Source organism: Linepithema humile, chromosome 3 (assembly GCF_040581485.1).
Source record: "Linepithema humile isolate Giens D197 chromosome 3, Lhum_UNIL_v1.0, whole genome shotgun sequence".
Classification (NCBI taxonomy): Eukaryota; Metazoa; Arthropoda; class Insecta; order Hymenoptera; family Formicidae; genus Linepithema; species Linepithema humile.
In genome coordinates, this window is record NC_090130.1 from 18949677 (window position 1) to 18971743 (window position 22067).

Sequence of the window (22067 nt, forward strand, 5' to 3'; positions counted from 1 at the left end):
GGTGTCATGCCTTCTAGGCGTGCGACTGTGGTCATTGCCCGATCGTCACTCGGTAAAACCCTATCTACTAGGGTTCCCGTAGGCGGAATCCAAATATATGGCTAGCTGGTGCCAGTTTTTATTTCTTACTTTAAACATCTGGAGTCGACTAAGGACTCCGGTTACCGATGATTTTTATGATTTTTCTGACGACGATAGGCACGCTGACCGACCAAAGTATTTTCAAATATCTATCCCCCTTGCTATTTTTCTCTGTGAGAAAGTTCGAGCTCATGGTGTCTCGTGAGAAAAACAGCTCTGGCGTTATAATATTCTTTAAGAGTTTTTGTTGGTCCCGTGTTTACTAGGTCTGGTATTTAATAAGAAGAAAAGAATCGTGAAGTCTGATCAGGACGTAACAAAGGCATAATCTAAATTTTTAAACAAAAAAATATTGTTTTCGAAAATTACGGTCAGTTTACTTTTTTCAGGAAGAAAATGAGAATGACGAGGAAATTATACATATGGATAATTCTCTGACTTTTTCTTAACGTTACTTCAAAATGCATAATTTCATTTATTTGTGACACTCGTAGAATGAACAAAAGCTGTATTTAATTTGACTGAGAACGTAATTCAATCTAGACAGTGCATTTGTTGCAATATATTGCATCCTAAATTATGCGTCAAACAATACATTTGACAAACTTACGACGTAACAAAGATAAAAAAAATTGAATGAATCTAACATTGATTACTGAACATCATCAATATGACAACAGGATAAAATTTTTATATCCCTCGAGTGTTAATTTTAAGTATACCGGATTACTATATTATATTAGTGTAACAATTTAGCCATTAATTAAGTAATCTACAAAAATTTAATGTCAACAAAATTTTTGTAAATTTTGAAAAATATAGTGTCAAAATTAATATTTTATATTAATATTATAAAGTTTGAATTGCTATTTTAATTATTAATTAAAATTAATTTAATTATTTTATTAACTCCGACCATTATCATATGCATTACAAAATGACTGACTAACATGCAATAGTTAAGCTTGTTTATAATATGATAAAATATTAAATTTGGCATTATTTCTTAATTGCTAAAGTTTTCAAAATATAGTAATCGATAATACTAACTGTAAAAAAAATATTTTAATAACATTGTATAAAAGATGTTAAATAGCCTTCTCACATATAACTTAATTTTTAATCAGTGGCAACTGATTTAAAAATTAATCTTTATTAAAAACAATGTTGACTCCAATTCTAAAAAGAAGCACACATTTATATCGACTTTTTACTTTTTTTATAATTTTTCACTTTTTATAACCATGTTTTATAAAAATGACAGTATATCCATAATCTTTATACAAATAATTAAAACAATTTTAAAATTTCTTATATAATTAGACTAAAACAAAATTAATACATATATTACTTTTAATATTGTAAGTAACAGCTAAATAAATGAGAAAAAGGCTTTAATAATAAATATTTTTATTATGTAAATATAAACTCAAATACTTTTAAATAAATCTTGCATTTTATTTTGCTAAAAAATAGATTTATTAAGTTACAAATTTTTGGAACACATTTTAATCGTAGATATTTATTATTGAAGTCATTCCATTTGCGAAAATTTTCTGTTTCTACTATAGAATGTGCCTGTTCATAAAATGAAAAAATTGGAGTTACTTTTATAGAAGCAGTTTCATATTCATATATATAAATATAATAATCATATATATAAATGTAACACATGATAAATTATATATACATGACATATAATATATATAAATTTATATATATAAATATATGAGCAATAAGTGTATATATATGCATATATAAATATTTTTTAAATATTTTATATTAATACATATATACATACAATATGTGTATATATTTTGCCATTTAGGCCTTAAAGATGCAGCTACGCATGCAGTATATTTAGTTCACAGCCAGGTACATTTATACTATATTATATTTATATTTACTTATATTTTAATAATTTTTGTTTGTGCGTTGGGCGTATTGTATAATAAGTATTTAATTCAGTTCAAACTCATCGATTTTATATAAAAATATCGTGAATTTGGATCTAGTATAGCGATATACTTTATTTCAACCTCTTTTATACAATTATATTATTTATAAATGTAAAATAAAAATTAAAACTATAATATTTCATACATTCAATAAAAATAACATTTTTCAATAAAGTTTTATGATTTTAGGTTTTTTAAGTTCTAATGATTTTAAGTTCTCTATAAGAAAAGGCCAAAATTTATATCATCCAATCAAATTTTTCGTATTTTAATTGCGATTCTCATCCATTTTTCCACGCATGCGTGACTAAATTCATTTATTTTTAGATAATTTCATAAATTTTTATCTGTTTTTAATTATCTTACTAATTTGATATCTTCTTTCACGAAAGGTAATTCTTTCCTATAGAAATCATATAACGTACAATATTGTTTTTAAAAATTTTATAAAACTAAAATTTTTGGAATTTAATCCACTAAATATTTAAATTTTAATCCCCTATTATTACTAAATAAAAAAAATCTTACAATGCGAAAAGTTCGTGATATAAAACAAATATATATAAAAGCTTATTTAAAATTTTTTAAATATTTCTTTAAATTATAAATTTTTTTAATGTCTTCTTTTGTATAGGCCAGTTCAACAATCAGTATGAAAACATTTATAACAAACACAGTGTTATGTGCTACATCTAATTACACATGAACGGAAATCTTTTTGTGTATTATATTTTACAATCTTTAATTACATAAAAATCTGCAAACTGAATCTGATAATTGAAAGAAATAGATTCGTAGAAACCTTTTACTTTAAGATTTCTCTCAAAAAAGACAGTACAAGTGAGTTAATAATGTGATATTATGAAAATCATGAAACTATAAGGATAAACATATATATATTGGCCAAAGTCGATAAGTTTGACGCAAATGGACAAATCAAAGTCAAGTATTATATATATATATGTATGTAATGAGCCGATTGCTCCTTATTGTCACGGTATCGTTCAGAAAACACAGACGTTCGAAAGTTTGGAACTGGTAAGATGAAAACATAGTGATATTATAATGCTAATACTTGTTATATTAAATTGGGTAAATAAGGCTTTGCTATTAATTAATGTCGAGAATTTTCAATATTTGAATATTTTATGTTAATTGATAAATTTATATTGTAATCACTGCCGACATGACAACATATTCTGTCGAATTTCTTTAGAATTTTATATCTTTCTTTCGATCCTCTCGTCGCCATTCACAATCATTTGTACGGCAACTATTACATATCGTTCCAAATTAAGTATTGTTAAATAATATATCACTTTGTACATCAGAATAAGATTTGACAAACATTTATTATTCACAAGATTCGGAACCAACTATCCTGTGCTAAAAGGATAAATATTATGTTTAATTTTGTTCGCAATATTAATTATGAATTATATGTGTAACGAATGTGTATAAAACAATTTCACATTTATTCTGTTATTAAATAATTTAATTTAATGTGTAAAATTTAATGTGAAAAATGTTATTAATACAGATTACTAATGGAAACATTTAACGTCTGTTAGTAGCCATACGATTTTTTGTATCAACTAATACATATATCAAAAATATTTTATTTTTTCTTTTGCGCGCAAGTCGGCGCTATATTGATTTCTTATTTACAAAGAAACAAAAATTAATCTCTTTTATTACTTTGCATAAATTTAATACTTCTTCATCGTTGATTTCAAATAACATTGCAATAATGATAGCTTTAAGAATAAGTAAATAAAAATTAAGAAAAATTAACCTTAATTTTTTTATTTTTAAAAAGAAAGAGATTATATAAAATCTAACGATGAATCATATACCATGCATATATTGGATTATGGGTTTTACGCCTCTAATTTGTGGTAATCACATAATTGAGCTGGTTGAAGTTTGGAACGTTCCTGGAACGATTTTTTAAAAATGATTTGTCGCTCTTGTCCTTTTGCAGGGAGGAAGTTTTGAGACCCACAAACAAAGTACAAAAGAGACCGATCCGATACGTGCGTCGGAAGACACCCTTATACCCGAAAAACCACCCCCAAAATCACTTAAACAATTCTAGCCAAGCTAAAAATGACTTGTCGCTCTTTTCCTTCTGCACGGAGAAAGTTCCGAGGCCCTCACACGACATGCAAAAAAGACCGATCCGATACATGCGTCGGAAGACACTCTTATACCCGAAAAACCACCCCCAAAATCACTTAAACAATTCTAGCCAAGCTAAAAATGACTTGTCGCTCTTTTCCTTCTGCACGGAGAAAGTTCCGAGGCCCTCACACGACATGCAAAAAAGACCGATTTGATACATGCGTCGGAAGACACCCTTATACCCGAAAAACCACCCCCAAAATTACTTAAACCATTCTAGCCAAGCTAAAAATGACTTGTCGCTCTTTTCCTTCTGCACGGAGAAAGTTCCGAGGCCCTCACACGACATGCAAAAAAGACCGATTTGATACATGCGTCAAAAGACACCCTTATACCCAAAAAACCACTCCCAAAATCACTTAAACCATTCTAAGCGACAAGTTATTTTTTGCTAAGCAAGAATTTTTTAGACTTTGGAGTGGTTTTTTGAGTGTAAGGGTGTTTCCGACGCATGTATCAAATCGGTCTCTTTTGCATGTCGCGTGAGGGCCTCGGAACTTTTTCCGGGCAGAAGGAAAAGAGCGATAAATCATTTTTAACATGGCTAGAATTGTTTAAGTGATTTTGGGAGTGGTTTTTCGGATAAAAGAGTGTCTTCCGACGCATGTATCAGTTTGGCCTCTTTTGCATGTCGTGTGAGGGCTTCAGAACTTCCCCTATGCAAAAGGAGAAGAGCGACAAGTCATTTTTAGCTTGGCTAGAATTGTTTAAGTAATTTTGGGGGTGGTTTTTCGGGTATAAAAATGTCTTCCGACGCATGTATCGAATCGGTCTTTTTTGCATGTTGTGTGAGGGCTTCGGGACTTTCTCCATGCAGAAGGAAAAGAGCGACAAGTCATTTTTAGCTTGGCTAGAATTGTTTAAGTGATTTTGGGGGTGGTTTTTTGGGTATAAGGGTGTCTTCCGACGCATGTATCAAATCGGTCTTTTTTGCATGTCGTGTGAGGGCCTCGGAACTTTCTCTGTGCAGAAGGAAAAAAGCGACAAGTCATTTTTAGCTTGGCTAGAATTGTTTAAGTAATTTTGGGGGTGGTTTTTCGGGTATAAAAGTGTCTTCCGACGCATGTATCGGATCGGTCTGTTTTATATGTTATGTGAGGGCCTCAGAACTTTCTCTATGCTAAAGGAGAAGAGCGACAAGTTATTTTTTGTTAGGCGAGGATTTTTTAGACGCTCTGGGGTAGTTTTTTGAATATAAGGGTGTCTTCCGACGCATGTATCGAATCGGTCTCTTTTGCATGTCGTGTGAGGGCTTCGGAACTTTCTCCATGCAGAAGAAAAAGAGCGACAAGTCATTTTTAGCTTGGCTAGAATGGTTTAAGTTATTTTGGGGGTGGTTTTTCGGGTATAAGGGTGTCTTCCGACGCATGTGTCAAATCGGTCTTTTTTGCATGTCGTGTGAGGGCCTCGGAACTTTCTCTGTGCAGAAGGAAAAGAGCGACAAGTCATTTTTAGCTTGGCTAGAATTGTTTAAGTGATTTTGGGGGTTGTTTTTCGGGTATAAGGGTGTCTTTCGACGCATGTATCGGATCGGTCTCTTTGTACTTTGTTTGTGGGTCTCAAAACTTTCTCCCTGCAAAAGGACAAGAGCGACAAATCATTTTTAAAAAATCGTTCCAGGAACGTTCCAAACTTCAACCAGCTCATAATTGTGTGTGTAGTATGTGTGTTTACATCAGACATAAACAAATTATCCGTTAACTATTTTCTTCATGTCATATTTTGAATGTGAAACAAAGTATCTGCATCTTTGTTCAACTATTTTCTGAATTTCCATTCATAACGTCAATTTGTTAATTACTTATATTTCTTTCTAAATGAAATAAATAAATAAATAAATTTAGTTAATAATTATAAATAATTAATAATCAATTATATTATAACTAACAAACAAAAGTACGTCAATAACACAAATTTCTTCTGAATTAATATTGGAAGTGATGAAATTTTATTATTGGTAAGCTAAACTGTTAAAATGTATTATTATTAAGTTTTTCTCCAATTTAATCTATTAATGTTTATAGTCATGTTTATAGTCATGAGTTTATAGTCATAATACTATTGATATTGAAGACAATAGCCATACCGCGGAATACTTGCTAAATTTGGCAGTAACTTCAATCAAAAGCTGTCAAAAACATGGTTGTAAAGTTAGAAGCTTTGTGACTGATAATGCAGCAAACATGCATAAAATGAGAGAACTATTAGCAAGGTGTGAAGAACTTGGCATGCCTGATATTATTACTTATGGATGCTCGGCACATATTTTAAATCTTCTTGCGCACGACATTGAAATTCCAGGAATAAAAAATCACATTAAAAAAATTATGAAATACTTTCGAAACACGCATTTTGCCGCTGCTAAGTATAAACAAGCAGGTGGAAAAGCTTTAGTGATGCCACAAGATGTGCGATGGAATACTTTGGCCGATTGTCTGGAATCATACATTGATAATTGGCATATTTTGTCCAAAGTTTGCACTGATAATCGAGTAGCAATAAATTCGGATATTTCATCCAAAGTTAATGATATGAACTTAAAAATCAGTGCAACTAATTATTTGGAAAAATTAAAAGTAATTTTAGTTGCTTTAGACAAAGTTCAACGAGATTGCTGTACAATTGGTGAAGCTACAGAAATATGGATTGAAATAATAAACCATTTTAAACTTCAAGAAAACAATTGCTTGGAGTCTGATCTTAATTGTGTTTTGCAACGTTTCAAAATGGCAATGACACCTGCACATTATTTAGCAAATTTACTAGATCATCGATTTAGAGGACTTCAATTAAACCAAGAACAAGTAGAAGAAGCTATGGAATATGTTAATTCGTACCACCCTGCAGCTATACCTGACATTATTTTTTACCGAGCAAGAACTTCTCCGTTTAAAAATTATCTTTTTTCTGAGGAATCCATTAAAAATATTAAGCCCATAACATGGTGGCTTGCGTTAAAAAATAATGTCAATACTGTAACGTTTGATTTAGTAACACAACTTCATACAGCAGTTGCTTCTTCTGCTGGCATAGAAAGGCTGTTTTCAGCTTTTGGTTTAGTGCACACAAAACTAAGAAACAGATTAAGTGTAAAAAAAGCTGCAAAATTAGTAACAATTTTGAAGGCACTCAACAAAAAGAATGAAATTGATCAAACTGAGTATGAGATTGAGGCTGATTGTGAGTAGTCTTTGTAATCTTTTAAAAAGTATTTTCAATAATAGAAAAAAAACTATTTCTTTCTTAATATTTTATTTTTGATTAATAAATTTAAAAGTAGATATTAAAAACTTTATGCAATAATTGCAATTGCAATATGTCACCGTCCACTTTTTGTAATTTTTATTTTTTAGTTGTAGGATTGGCATTATATTTTATTTATTATTTATAATGAGCGCTAAAATTCAATGTTTCTTTTTTTTTAATTTTTAGTTTTTAAATAAAAGAAAAATTAAAGTTTTTTTAATTTACAATTTATGTTGAGAGTTAAGCATTATTGTTAATAAGAATAATAACCAAAGAAAGAGACTATGACTACTGTAACTAGACTACTGATCTGTTATGAGAACTATGAGTTATGTGTTATGTATTATTAATTTAAAATGCCAGTCAATATTTATTAAATAGTTTTTATGTGTATTTTTTGTTATTTTATTTTTATTTGTGTATTAAAATTGAAAATTGAAAAATTAATAACCGAAAATATTTTTTTTTATTTAAAATATATAATATAACTCATTAATTCTATTTTATTTATATTTTTATATCTATGTTATATCAATATAAATAAAAACAAGAACTTTTTCTGCAACATATACTCCAAGTTTTTAGTTTTTTTTTATAGTGCCTTTTCCAAATTATCAAATATTAATAGTAATGTTTTAAACAATTTTAAACAGTAATTTAAAACTGTTTAAAACAAAAGTGTTTAAAACAATGCCCACTGTTTTAAACAAGTTTTAATCATACAGTTTTAAACATATTGTTTAAAACATGCCAACCCTGGTCCCTAGTTTAACAAAATTACTTAAGAGAAAAGAAGTCCATTTCTCTATCAAAGCCTATCGAAATTTATTAATACCCTTATCTTTACTCAACATATCCTACATTATGTAGAAACGCCGAAATTATTTTTGTACGCAGACAAATAACTGTGTCAAAATGCGTTTTAACAAAAATATTTAAACATATTTAAATGATTAACACCTATTTAAAACATTTAAATATTGAAAATATTAAAAATAAATCAAAATAAATGCAAACACATAATAATTTGTTTATGCACTCATATCAATTAAGTCAATTACATCTATTTATTTCTGCAATCAACATATTAATTGCATTTAACGCAGTTAAAGAATTCGAAAAAATACGCGTTTTTCTTGATATAGCCATAATTTGAAAATAGTTTTATTTTATATACATAAATAATATATTATTTGTGCATTTATTCTCACAAAACCGTATATTCGTGTATATGCTGTAACGTCTCTTTTGCTGAGATGTTATTACTATACATACTTGGCATGAGATGTTACCGCGTGTTTTCATAATTGTTAGCTAGATTTGACTGACGTATCAGTATTTACATTCAAATGAAAAATCATGCGTCTTCTTTTCGTCCTGTTTTCTACTTTTCGACAGAAAGGTTCTTGTATCGTATTCAATTATACGCGTCCAGTCACTTCAAACGGACACAATGTCACTCATGACTAAAGAACATACATGGGAATATTATATAAATCTGACAGATTTTAAAGCACAGTGCAAGTATTGTGAAATTAAATATAATTATATAGAAGATACAAACTTTAAACGTCACATTGAAAGAGACCATGAAAAAATTCGAGAATACGAAGAAGAAAAAAAACTAATAAAAGGGCCATGGATGTATTTCAAGTATTTAAACCAATTATTTTCACAATGTATTATCTGTCATGCAAAATTTCTGTCTACATCTAAATCTGAAGATTTAGAAGATCACTTGAATTCGCATTCTGGACAACAACAAAAGAATCATTTTCTTCAAAATTGGACACAGCAAAATGATTTTGTGGTGGAATGTAATATTTGTCATGCCATGATAAGTTTTTGTATTCGAAACTATCTGGATTTTCATATAAGAAAAACACATTCGGACAAATTAAAAAATATGCAAGAAACACATGATCCAGTTGATTCGTCAGAACGTGTTTCATCATTTGAAACAAACATAACTTTTATGCCACTAAATATTGCAACTAAAAAAAATATGTGGAAACACTATATAAAGCTAACGGATTTTAAAGCACAGTGTGTTATTTTGTTAATGAATGATACTTGCATGAAGTTAAACCTTTCTTTTATTAATAATACTTCTCACACTTACTTCTTTCCTACTTACAGTACATGTTCACACACACACTCCGTGTTACACGTCCGCGCGATCCTCGTTTGTTTTCGAGCGCGGTTTATGAACTAAAAGCGTCGCTAACACACCGCCCACCAAGATTAGATTACTAATCTTTTTTATCGGTATCATCGCTTACATGTAGTTTACAAAGTTTGGCTATAGCTCGTTTACAAATACCATTTGCTGTGCGTACGGTCACGACTCGCACTAAATTATCCTTGCCAGCATGAAGCTCGGTTATGCGACCCGTTTTCCATTTTAAGGGCGGAAGATTTTCATCCTTCAGAAGAACAAGATCGTTGATCTTCACATTTTCCTGTCTTGATTTCCATTTAACACGACTTTGTAGATTGGACACGTACTCGGCCGCCCACCGTTTCCAAAAATCTTGGACGGAACGCTGAATTTTTTCCCATCTATCGAGGCAATTGATCCCAACGTCAATTAAGTCGTTCTCAGGAAGACTATTCAACGGCTCTCCTATGAGGAAATGTCCCGGAGTTAAAGGTTGCAAATCTGATGGATCCGAAGACAGAGGCGATAGTGGTCTTGAATTTAAGCATGCCTCAATTTGCACTAGAGACGTAGTTAATTCCTCGAACGTGAATAAAGTGTTGCCCATTACTCGTTTCAAATGATATTTGCAAGATTTTACTCCTGCTTCCCATAAGCCACCAAGATGAGGTGAGTAAGGTGGGATGAAGCTCCACTCTATACCCCTTTCTTGTAAGGCATCACCAACACTTCCATTAATTGATGAACGTATGAATACGTAGAGTTCACTTAGCTCTCGCTTAGCGCCTATAAAATTTGTAGCATTATCGCTGCAAATTTTGCTTGGTAAACCTCGACGACCTATGAATCTGCGCAAAGCAGCTAGAAACGCTGCCGTTGTTAATTCACTTGTCGCTTCTAAATGAATAGCTCTTGTGGAGAAGCATATAAATAATGCCATGTAAGATTTACACGTTCTCCGATCTCGTCCCTTGTTGACAAGTGTGACTATTGGACCGGCAAAATCCACTCTAGTAATAGTGAATGCTCGCGTAGGCTTAATTCTGTCGACAGGTAAAGATCCCATTGCTTGCGTTAATCCCTTTGGATTGTTTCTGATGCACCAGACACAAGAACGGCAAATCCGTCGCACCAAGTTTCTCGCGTTTAATGGCCAATATTGTTGGCGTATTGAAGCTAATAACAATTGTTGACTGGCATGTAACAAAGTACGATGCTCTCTTTCAATCAGCAAACGTGTAATTTTGTATTGTGCAGGTAACAAGAGGTAACTTGGGTGCTTTCTTTCGAATTTCCATGGTGCCTCTTGAAGTCGGCCGCCCACCCTGAGAATACCATCTTCATCCAAAAATGCTTGTAGTTGATGTAATTGGCTTGATTGACTCAATTGACGTTTATCTTGCAAACTCTTTAATTTCTCTCCGAAGTATATGCGCTGAAAATATTTAATTAACTCCTGTCTGGCCTTATTTAGTTCTAACAATGATAATCTGCCTAAGATCCTATTCTTCTTCTTCTTGCAAATATTAGATATAAATCTAAGACAATAAGCGAAAGAACGCTCAATCTTTGTTAATGTGGAACAATCCTTAGTTAAACTTTCAGTTATCTCATTTAACATTCTAATCGCAGATGGTTGATACATATTTAGATTGCAAACTCGTGATTCCTTTTTAACTTCCACTTCTGCTTCAGAAAGCTCATCTTCCGTGAGTTCCCAATAAAGTTCTTTGTTTCTTGCCAGTAGGTGTGGATTGGTTAACCACTCGGGGCCTTGCCACCACAAATGACTATCCTTGAGTCGAGAAGGCGTAGTTCCTCTTGATATTAAATCCGCAGGATTCTCAGAACCCTTAACATGCTTCCAATGAATGGCAGGCAAAATCTCGATAATTTCAGCTATGCGATGGGATACAAAGGGTTTCCATCGAGAAGTGTCTCCACGAAGCCAGTACAATACAACCATGGAGTCCGTCCACCCGTATATTCCTTCAATTTTTACATGAATCGCTTGTCGAATCTTATCAATTAATCTTGCCAATAATAATGCACTGCATAATTCTAGCCGGGGTATTGACTGCTTCTTTAGAGGGGCTTCTCTTGCCTTTGAACATAATAGTTTGACCGTTATCTCGCCATGAATCTTGTTTACCGATTGTATGTAGAGACACGCGCCATATGCGCTCTCGGACGCATCGCAAAAACCTTGTATATAAAATCGACTATCTTCTAGTGAACTAATAATTAATCGAGGTATTTGAAAGGTATTCACTTCCTTCAAATTCTCTTGGAAATCCTTCCAATTGTCTAAAATCGCTTCTGGAAGTGGATCGTCCCAGTCAATTTTGGTTTCCCAAAGCCCTTGCATTAAAATTTTGGCTACCGTTAGAACAGGACCTATTAATCCTAGAGGATCAAATAGTTTGCTAATCGCTGATAACATTTTACGCTTAGTAGATGCATGCGCAGTTATTTGTACATTAAACTGAAATTCGTCTGAGATCGGATTCCATTCGATTCCTAGTGTTCTAATGATATCGTTCGCATCAATGTTCAAGTTTGAATTTGATTCTCGCAGATCTATCGGCACTTTCGTTAAAGCATCCTTCGAATTCGAGCACCATTTATGAGCCTTGAATCCTCCTTCACGCAATAGATCAGATAGTTGCTCTTGTAGCATACATGCTTCTTCTATTGTATTCGCTCCAGAAATTATATCATCGACATAGGTATCATTTAATAAGGCGTATGCTGCTTGCGGATAACGTTCACTTCCTTCTACTGCTAATTGTCTCAAGCATCGGACTGCTAAATACAAAGCGCATGCTTGTCCATATGTGACGGTATTTAAACGATACTCCTTTATTGGTTCATTGAAAGAAAATCGCCATAAAATGCGTTGGAAATCACAGTCGTCAGATTGAACTAACACCTGACGATACATTTTCTGTAAATCAGCCGTCAAAGCAATCTTACAAAATCGAAAGCGTACAATTATATCGACTAAATTGTCTTGCAATACCGGCCCTACAAGGAGTGCATCGTTCAAAGACACGCCACGATTGTTTTTAGCAGAAGCGTCAAATACGACTCGCAGCTTAGTACTGCTGCTAGACTCCTTGAGAACTCCGTGATGTGGTAGGTAAACCGCGTTTGCAAAATTGTTAATAGATTCGTTTACAATCGACATATGTCCTAACTCAATGTATTCGCGCCTAAATTTAATGTAACGATCACGAATTATATCATTGCTCTTTAGTGTGCGTTCCAAATGAATCAATCTTTTAAATGCTATTTCTTTATTATTTCCAATAGGCAAATTATTCTCGCGGAACGGTAATCTTACTACAAATCTACCGTCGCTGGTACGCGTGGTGGTTCGCTCAAAATGTTGCTCGCATTTTCTTTCATCTATTGATAGCGCTTGTACTTTTTCATTGTCATAATTTTCCAATTTCCAGAACCTTTCTAAGTTGTCATTTAATATTTCGCATGATTTCAGTGAACTTGCTAGTGCACTTATCGCACCTTGTTTGTGAGTTAAGCCTTCTAGAGCAATTGACGGCATCGATCCTGCTACTATCCATCCTAATTTAGTATTTTGCAAAATTAATTGATTTTTGCTAAGTTCAATTTTGCCTGTTTCCAATAAGTCAAAGAAAAATTCTGCGCCTATCAGCATGTCTATTGGACCTATCTTGTAGAACTCAGAATCGGCTAATTGAAGATTGCCTGGTATTTGCAATTTATTAAAATCTAGTTTTACAGCTGGCAAATTTTTAGTAATCTTGGGTATGATCAAACATTGTGCGTTAATCTCGAAATTGGAACATTTTGACTTGACATGAACATCGCAACTATTGTAAATTTTGTTTTCTATTTCATTTAGACCGGTGACTATTTCTGTGGCTCTATCTCTCTTTAAACCTAGCTTATTATGCGCCACTTGCGTAATAAAATTTGCTTCGCTCGCACTATCAAGAAGCACGCGAATCGGTGTACTTGAACCGTTGCGCTGAGTCGCTTCAACAATTGCTGTGGCCATAAGAACTTGACGTCTCTTAACATTATTTGATGCGTGATAAAGCGTTACATTACTGCTTGACTGAACGTCGTTAGCTTTATTCTGATGTTCTGAGCCTTCTAATTTTGCTGAGACTTTGCCATCTGTTGATTGATGACATAACGTATTGTGTCTTGCTGCACACTCCTTGCATGAGCCCATTTTGCATGCTCTCACGTAATGATCGTTTTTTAGGCAATTTATGCACAACTTTAATCGTTGCACCTCTTTGATTCGGCTGGATATCGGCAGAGCTAGAAATTTCTCACAAAAATATATGTAGTGATCTCCGTTACAGAAATAACACTTACCTGAATTCAAAGAAGCGGTTAAAGAAGCTGTTCTTTGATTTGTAGCACCCTTTGCTATAAAATGCTGGTTTGATCCTGTTGCTGAGAATCCCTTACCACGAGATTCACCTTCTTTATAAGATTTTTCATTTTTGTCAGCGGATCTCGCCTCAATGCGCTCTAGAGTTTGACATCTTTTTTTCAGAAATTCCAACATATCAACCAACTTTGCATCATTGTTCCTTTCTATTTCCTCTTCCCATGTTCGAAGAGTTCTTACATCGAATCTGGTTTCCATCATGTGCATGATAAGTTCATCCCATGTGTCTGTAGGTAAACCTAAAACCTTTAACATTCGCAAATGTTTTAAAGTATAGTCAATCAAATCTCGGAGAGCCTTTGGAGACTCTCTAACCACCGTCGGCATTGTAAATAGACATTGAATATGTTTTTTCTTAAGTGACCTAGGATCGTCGTATCTTTGTTGCAATAATTCCCATGCCGCCACATAATTTTGATCAGTTAACTCAATAGATTCGATAATCTTCGCGGCGTCTCCTGCGAGCGACGAAACTAAATATTGGAATTTCTCGATATTAGATAAGTGTAGTTTGTTGTGTATAATAGAGCGAAAACTGTCCGAAAAGCATTTCCACTCCTCTATTTTTCCATCGAACTGCGGAAGCTTAATAGTAGGTAGTTTAATTCTAGCCTCTATATTGTTGGATCCTGACGCATTAGCCACGCGATCAAGAATTTCTGTTTGTCGAGAAAGAATTGCGGCTAACGTCTCGTTCTCTCCCGCCGCCCATGGTGGCGCCATGGCGGTAGAAGCGTCGCTTGGATTGCCACGCCCTATTTGTTGTATTATTTCTGATTGCTGTTGCAATAATTGCATAATCGCGTCTGTATTCCGCGATGCCGTGCCATCCGTGGACGTCTGCTTTATTAATTGTTTTAATAAAGATTTTACCTCGAAATATTTCTCCTCGAAGCGCTCTTCCTCCGTTACATCCTCTGAGGTGAAATCGCCCAATGCCTCTAGCAATTTCCTTTGATTGACCTCAAAATCTCGATATATTTCTTCTAGTTTTTCTAGCCTCGTCTCCACTTGCTCTTTGTTGACCTCGACGTCAATTTCGTTAACTATTTGCGATACTTGTGAAGTTAACCTCGTCAATTTTGCCTTTATGTAGACTCGTGCTTTGCGTAAATTTGCGATTTCTGACATCGTTACTTGTATCTCGTTATATTATCTTGCAAATTTTATAAATTTGTGCACCAGATCCTCTGATCCGGCTCGAAGGACCAATGTTAATTTGATAATGATTGATACTTGCATGAAGTTAAACCTTTCTTTTATTAATAATACTTCTCACACTTACTCCTCTCCTACTTACAGTACATGTTCACACATACACTCCGTGTTACACGTCCGCGCGATCCTCGTTTGTTTTCGAGCGCGGTTTATGAACTAAAAGCGTCGCTAACACAGTGCAAGTATTGTAAAATTAAATATAATTATATAGATGATAAACGATTTAAAAAACATGTAAAAACAGCACCATGAAAAAATTTGGGAATACGAAGAAGAGAGAAAACTAAGTAAATGGCCATGGATGTATTTCAAGTATTCAAACCAATTACTTTTATATTGTATTATCTGTGATGCAAATATTCTGTCCACAACTAAATCTGAAGATTTAGAAGATCACTTAAAAACGCATTCTAAAAAGAACGGAAAAATGATATACTTTTTAGTTGGACATGAAATATTGGACACAACAAAATGATTTTGTGGTGAAATGTAATATTTGTCACGCCGAGATAAATTTTTATATTCACCATCATCTGGATTCTCATATAAGAAAGACACATTCGGACAAATTAAAATATACGCAAGAAACACATGATCCAGTTGATTCATCAGAACGTGTTTCATCACTTGAAACGAATATAACTTTTATGCCACTAAATGTTGCAACTAAACAAAATATATGGGAATATTATATAATGCTGATGGATTTTGAAGCACAGTGCAAGTTTTGTGAAAATAAATATAATTATGCAATGTCTCGTCCGGATGGATAATCGTAGTAGCGTTCAGCTGCGCTATCCTCAGGTTTTTAACACCAAATTCAAAAAAGGCGCCGCTCTCTTACACTGAGGCGCGCCTATCTGCACTCACGGTTCTCCATTGTTTTCCTGTTGTGCGATTCCTCAACACGTTAGGTGTAGTTTTTCCTTTTGATTTTTTGGTTTTTAATTTTTTCAGGTGTGGGTAGGTTTCCTCATAGGTCGAGGAAGAGTAAGAGATCGTCATCAACAAACGTTTGGCGGGCTCGGAAGAAAATGTCCCGCTTAAATGACATTTTGACGCAAAGTTAGGTTAGGTGCCCAGTCGCCTTCCCCTCCCCCCCCCCCCCTTCGTCTTTGCCTGCGTCTTTTTTCCCTGTGCAACAGGCGGACCATGGGTCACGTATCGAGTCAGAATCTATCAGAGATCTGATTCGAATATTCTGGTATTTCTTGCGAGACAAGTGAGACCAACGGACCCGCAATTCAGGTGTCTATGATATTGCTGGATCTGTATTTGCGAAATACAGGCGGCATGACGACACAACCTTTTTTGTCCGAATACTCGGAACATCCAATGGATCTTGGCAGTGGCAGGTGAGATCTTAGGCGAGGGTGATACGTCCCCTAGACCATCTAAGCGAAACACGCTAATAGAAGACTCCTTGTCCATAATCTTGGCCTTAAAAGAGGATACTGCGGATTCTCTTACTGAACAATTGTTTGGTTCCGATCTGGAGGGAGAGAAAATCTTATCCTGGAACGAGCTAGTGACACAGAGGTGGCGTGATCTAACGCGTAACGGGCTTCTCGCAGATCAACGGGAGCTTTTACTAAGAAAATTCTCCCTTCCTGAGGTAACATTTCTCAGGCCCCCACCTTGAATCAGGCTCAGGTGGGCATGGTGCTGTGCGCTTTAGGCGAAGCCATCTCGGATTTTCTCAGGCCAGCTACGCAGAATACTTTCGGTCCTGAGGCTCGCATAGCTGTAACCATTGGAGGATCCTGAGGGAGGGCTTGGAGTTAAACCTCCCCCCCTTCCAAGTCAAAAAGCAATTTTGCTAAATCTGTTTCAAAAATCTTGATAAAGAATGCATTAAAGCAGGTCAAAACCCTTTCCCCCCCCTCCCCAATTATCGACATCAGGATCCCCTAGTGGCTGTAACAAAGGTCAACGAAGGAGCGAGTGTCGCTGACCGGATCAAAAGATACCGGCGGCAATAAGGACACGCGCGACGATTCGGTCGCTAGATAAAGTACGGCGTCTTCGGACGCTCGTGTGAGTCTCTCCGCTCGCGCGGAGTTGACCGAACACGAAACAAGGATTCTCGTGGCCCTTTTTATCGACTCTCTTTGAGTAAAAGAGCGCAGATTACACCCGCCCTTAAATTGATCGCCAAAAATACAGTGGATGCCATTCCAGCTGACAACCTTCTTTTTGGCTCTTTCTTTAGAGAGCGGATGAGAACAGCGGCCTCTATGGAGAAATCATCCGGGGACATTATTAAAACGCCGCTAACAATATCTTGGAAGATTCAGCAACCAATTAAGCAACCATCGTAAGTAGCCCCCGTTAGATCGGGTAACGCCCGCGCCCCTGTGAGATACTTGAGATTAGCAACGAGGACAACAGGGGCAGCGAACAACAGTCGCCGATCATCATACCGCTCCAGATCCCAGTCGAGGAGATACTAGACAGAGAGGAAGTAAATATTGCTGGCAGGTTGTCTTATTTTCTTCCCGGTGGAAGGAAATTATATCAGACCGGATAATCTTTCAGCCTATTGCTGGCTATAGGCCACCGGTCACATAACACTTATCCAAGTTGGAGGAACAGATCTGCTCCCAGGAGATTTCCAGACTTCTCGATAGAGGAACAATCAAGATTGTAGCGGATTGTAAGGTCTAATTTTTATCTCCGTTCTTGGTTATTAAGAAATCAATCGGAAGGAGGGTTATTTATGATTAATATAAATCGCCTCAATTAGTTTATTATAGCTTCGCAGTGCAAGCTAGAGGACTAGAAAACGGTAATTCACCTGCTCTCCATAAATAATCTTTTGACTTAATTGATTTAGAGGACGCATTCTTCCTTTTACTAATCCATATAGGATGATAAGAAGTTTTTGCGCTTTTGTTTTTAAAATCAACTTTTTCAGTTTAAAGTTTCACCATTTGGACTGGCATCAGCTCCTGATATCTTCACGAAGAGCTTACAATCAGTCTTATACTTTAGTAAGAATGGTCTCTTCTCGGTGGTTTACTTGGACGACCTTCTCCCCATTGCACCAACATAGGACCAATGTGCGGAAGGTGTCGCTACAACGATGAGTTTTTTATCCTCTTTAGGATTTATTATTAACAAAGATAAGAGTATACTCATGTCAACGAAGTCTTGCCGAATTGCTGGGTTTTATTTTTAATAACCAAGATTTGGCGGTCTCGATTCCGCCAGACAGAAGAGATAATCTCCTACAAATGACTGTTATCATATTAAGTAAAAATAAATGCAAGATTTGTCTTTTGGCAGGTTAGAATGGTTTCTGATATCGGTTTGCCCAGCCGTGGGGTATGGTATGCTGCATACTAAGATCCTCGAAAGAGTAAAGTTTATAACTCTTAGGGCAACAAACGATAACATCAAAGCCCCTTCCAGATGTCCTTTCCAGCTTTGCTCGGAGAGGGCCTTCTATGGTGGAAAGCTGTATTTATAAACAACATTGTATTAATTAAGTGGAACTTTTAGCGTATTTCACGCACTGAGATGCGTTGAGGCTTGCTTACAAGAATCTTTTAAGGGTAGATAATTCCACAGCTCTTTCGTTGTTAATTAATTGTGTGGATTTGATAAAATTTTTTATGTTAGCTGAACTTGCCAGTAAAATCTGGTATTGGTGCGCAGAACGGGATATATTCGTTTATGCCTCATATATTCCATCGGCTCAAAATATTGAGGTAGGCACTGAATCAGTACTTGCTTTGGCAGTACATATATTAAAATTGGAACGATACAGAGAAGATTAGCATGGCCCCTGCGCAAAGATGACACGCAAAATCGTGAAGCGTTCCACATTTTTCGCTCGTGTTGGAAGAAACAGAGTGCGCCCTGGGTCAGGAGTATTTCGACAGAATTAATTTTTATCTTGGTCGTTTTGATACTGAATGGTTTGCCACATCAATTAATAATAAGTGCCAGCGATTCGGCTCTTGGCATTCGGATTTCTTAGCACAAACAGTTGATACGTTTCCATTAAAATAGAACAAGATTTCCCTAGTAGCCGCGAAATTTTCCGGCAAGCTTGTTTGCTTAGGAGGACACAGTCCTTAGCACTGACTGCACTGTTCGTATCAAGGTCGGACGCTACAATAGCGCAATATTTAGAACCCCGTAGATTATGGTGGTCTTTCTGTAAACGAAAGGATCAGCTGTTTTGCCCCGTCGGTCCCTGTTTTTCTAAAATCCTTATCTTCCTCCTTTTCAGATGTAGGCTTTTATGCTTTAAATACATATCGCTTGGCCATATCTCCTATTTCTTCAAAAGAAAGAGGATTGCACCCTGTTAGTAAAAAGTTGTTTCAAGGGTGTTGCGATTTTAAAACCACAACGCCCTAGTTGTGATTACATCTTAGATCCATCTCCAGTAATTAATCATTTAGCCACTTTATATTCGCAGGAGGATCTCGGGCTGGAATTGATATTGCGGCAGTTGATAACACCTCTCGCTTTTCCAACTGCGCAAAAAATGCAAACGCTTGCAGCTATACAACTATCGAACATTATTACATCAGATTCCGTAATCTTAAAAATCCCGGCTAAACTCAAAACCTCCGACGTTGGGAAAGCTCAGTCTTTATTCGCATTCAAACCTTTCCTGGACAAATCAGAATTCTGTGTTGTTTCCTTGATAAAATTTTATCTTCAGATCACTTGCGACCTCCGTCAGAGGAGTCGCGACTCTTTCTTTCTCGCTGGTCGTGTTTCACTCGATTCAGTTTTTTCCCAGACACTAGATCGTGGGGCCAAAACAGAACTAGACGCATCGGGAGTTGATATAAATATTTTTTCAGTACATTCTACTCGCCATACTTCGACATCTCTCGCAGCAAGTAGGAGTGTAGTTTAGTCAAAATTAGACGGACTGCTGGCTGGGGCAAGTCTTTGGATGTTTTTGCTTGATTTTATAATTGGCCAATAATTACAGACTCTTCTTTTCAGGCTACAATCCCGAATATTTCGTAAGCCTATTTATTAGCTCTCGGTTAACGGGACATATATATAGATTTGACTATTTGGTGTTCGGGTCTTATATGTGTAGATTTGGTTATAGGTTTATTTCTGATAAAATGAATAAGAACGTTCAAAAGGCAAATAAAGTTGTACTTTATTTACTTTTGACTCCTTACAAATCTGAGCTTTAAACATCTACGATTATCCATCCGGACGAGACATTGCATAATTGATTAATTAAACGAACTTACGTGAAGTTCGATTACAATTATGCTGTCTCGTCCGGATGGAGAGTCCCTCCCACCCACACCATATTTTCAGATTTGTTCGCTTTGAACTGATGAAGAACCGTGAGTGCAGATAGGCGCGCCTCAGTGTAAGAAAGCGGCGCCTTTTTTGAATTTGGTGTTAAAAACCTGAGGATAGCGCAGCTGAACGCTACTACGATTATCCATCCGGACGAGACAGCATAATTGTAATCGAACTTCACGTAAGTTCGTTTAATTAATCAATTATATAGATAATGGAAACTTTATACGTCATATAGCAAAACTCCATGAAGAAATTTGGAAATACGAAGTAGAGGGAAAACTAAGAAAACGGTCATGAATGTATTTCAAGTATTCAAACCAATTATTTTCACAATGTATTATCTGTGATTCAAAAGTTCTATCTACATCTAAATTTGTAGGAGATCACTTGAATTTGCATTCTAAAGAACAACAGAACAGCCATACATTTCAAAGTTGGACAGAAAAATATTGGATACAAAGAAATGATTTTGTGGTGAAGTGTAATATTTGTTACGACAATTTACCTCTTTCTATTCAGGAATGTCTAGATTCTCATATAAATGAGACGCACTCGGACAAATTAAAAAATACGCAAAAAACACATGACCTAGTTGGTTCATCAGATCGCATTTCATCACATGAAACGGACACAACGTTTATGTCACTAAAGGTTTGTTACGTATTGTTAAAGAGATGTCCACCTTATAATCTTTACATATAAAAAATACATAAAAAATTTTAGTCTTGAAAAATATTCATATTTCAACTCATTTGCGCGAAATGCATTATTTGTGATGAGAACATTTTATTTTTATCTAAAAATTTAGAAGATTATTTACGCTCGCATTCTAAAGAACAATTAAAAAACATACATTTTAGAGTTGACTATATACGAAGGTACATACCAAAAGTCACGATTGAAGTAAAATGTAATATTTGTCATAGAAGCATCTCTGTTGCTATTAGAACGCATTTCAATGACCATATTAAAAATGAACATCATTTGGCAAGCCAAATAAACTGAAAAAAATTGTGTAAGTTTTATTGATATTATTTTTAATATTAGTATATATAATTAATTTTTCACCCTTTTCAAATTGCGTTTAATTTATTAAAAATATACAATATAATGATCACAACAAAATTAGACAATTTCTTTTCTCATGTGAATGTTATAATTGTTTATATAGATTCATCCTCCCCCAGAAGATGACATGATAGAAATGAGTATGATGATAATGGCGTCCAAGTACCAATCAGCAATAATGGCAGTTTTAATTTTGACTATTTTTGTTTACTAAAAGATATATCCAAGAAAAGTAATATAGATCTGACGTATAATTATTTGTTTTGTGTTATAAAATTATGAATATGATTATAAATCTATGTATCTATATATCTATGTATATCTGTATATTTATGTATCTATATATCTATATTTTATTGTAAACATAATTATTTTTTAATATATTAACTATAATTATAAA

General features: G+C 34.7%; 1 protein-coding gene and 1 non-coding gene across 5 annotated transcripts in view; both read left to right on the forward strand.

Annotated features, from left to right (window-relative positions):
- Window positions 1-22067, forward strand: part of LOC105677875 (uncharacterized) — a 37916-nt gene extending 15849 nt beyond the window's left edge. Inside the window, exons 6-8 of one of the 4 annotated variants that reach the window (XR_010889444.1) lie at window positions 21119-21250; window positions 21460-21614; window positions 21771-22067. Coding sequence is in view for 3 of the 4 variants with exons in the window: in XM_067352312.1 (XP_067208413.1) it covers window positions 21119-21250; window positions 21771-21881 (243 nt within the window). In the remaining variant the exon portion in view is untranslated. Of the gene's footprint in view, window positions 1-470; window positions 4352-21118; window positions 21251-21459; window positions 21615-21770 lie in introns of those variants that run through there. The other 3 variants (XM_067352312.1, XM_067352313.1, XM_067352314.1) reach the window with 3 other exon arrangements.
- On the forward strand, window positions 19030-19136 carry LOC136999177 (U6 spliceosomal RNA). Its single transcript, XR_010889578.1, has one exon. It is a non-coding gene; the product is annotated as a U6 spliceosomal RNA (small nuclear RNA).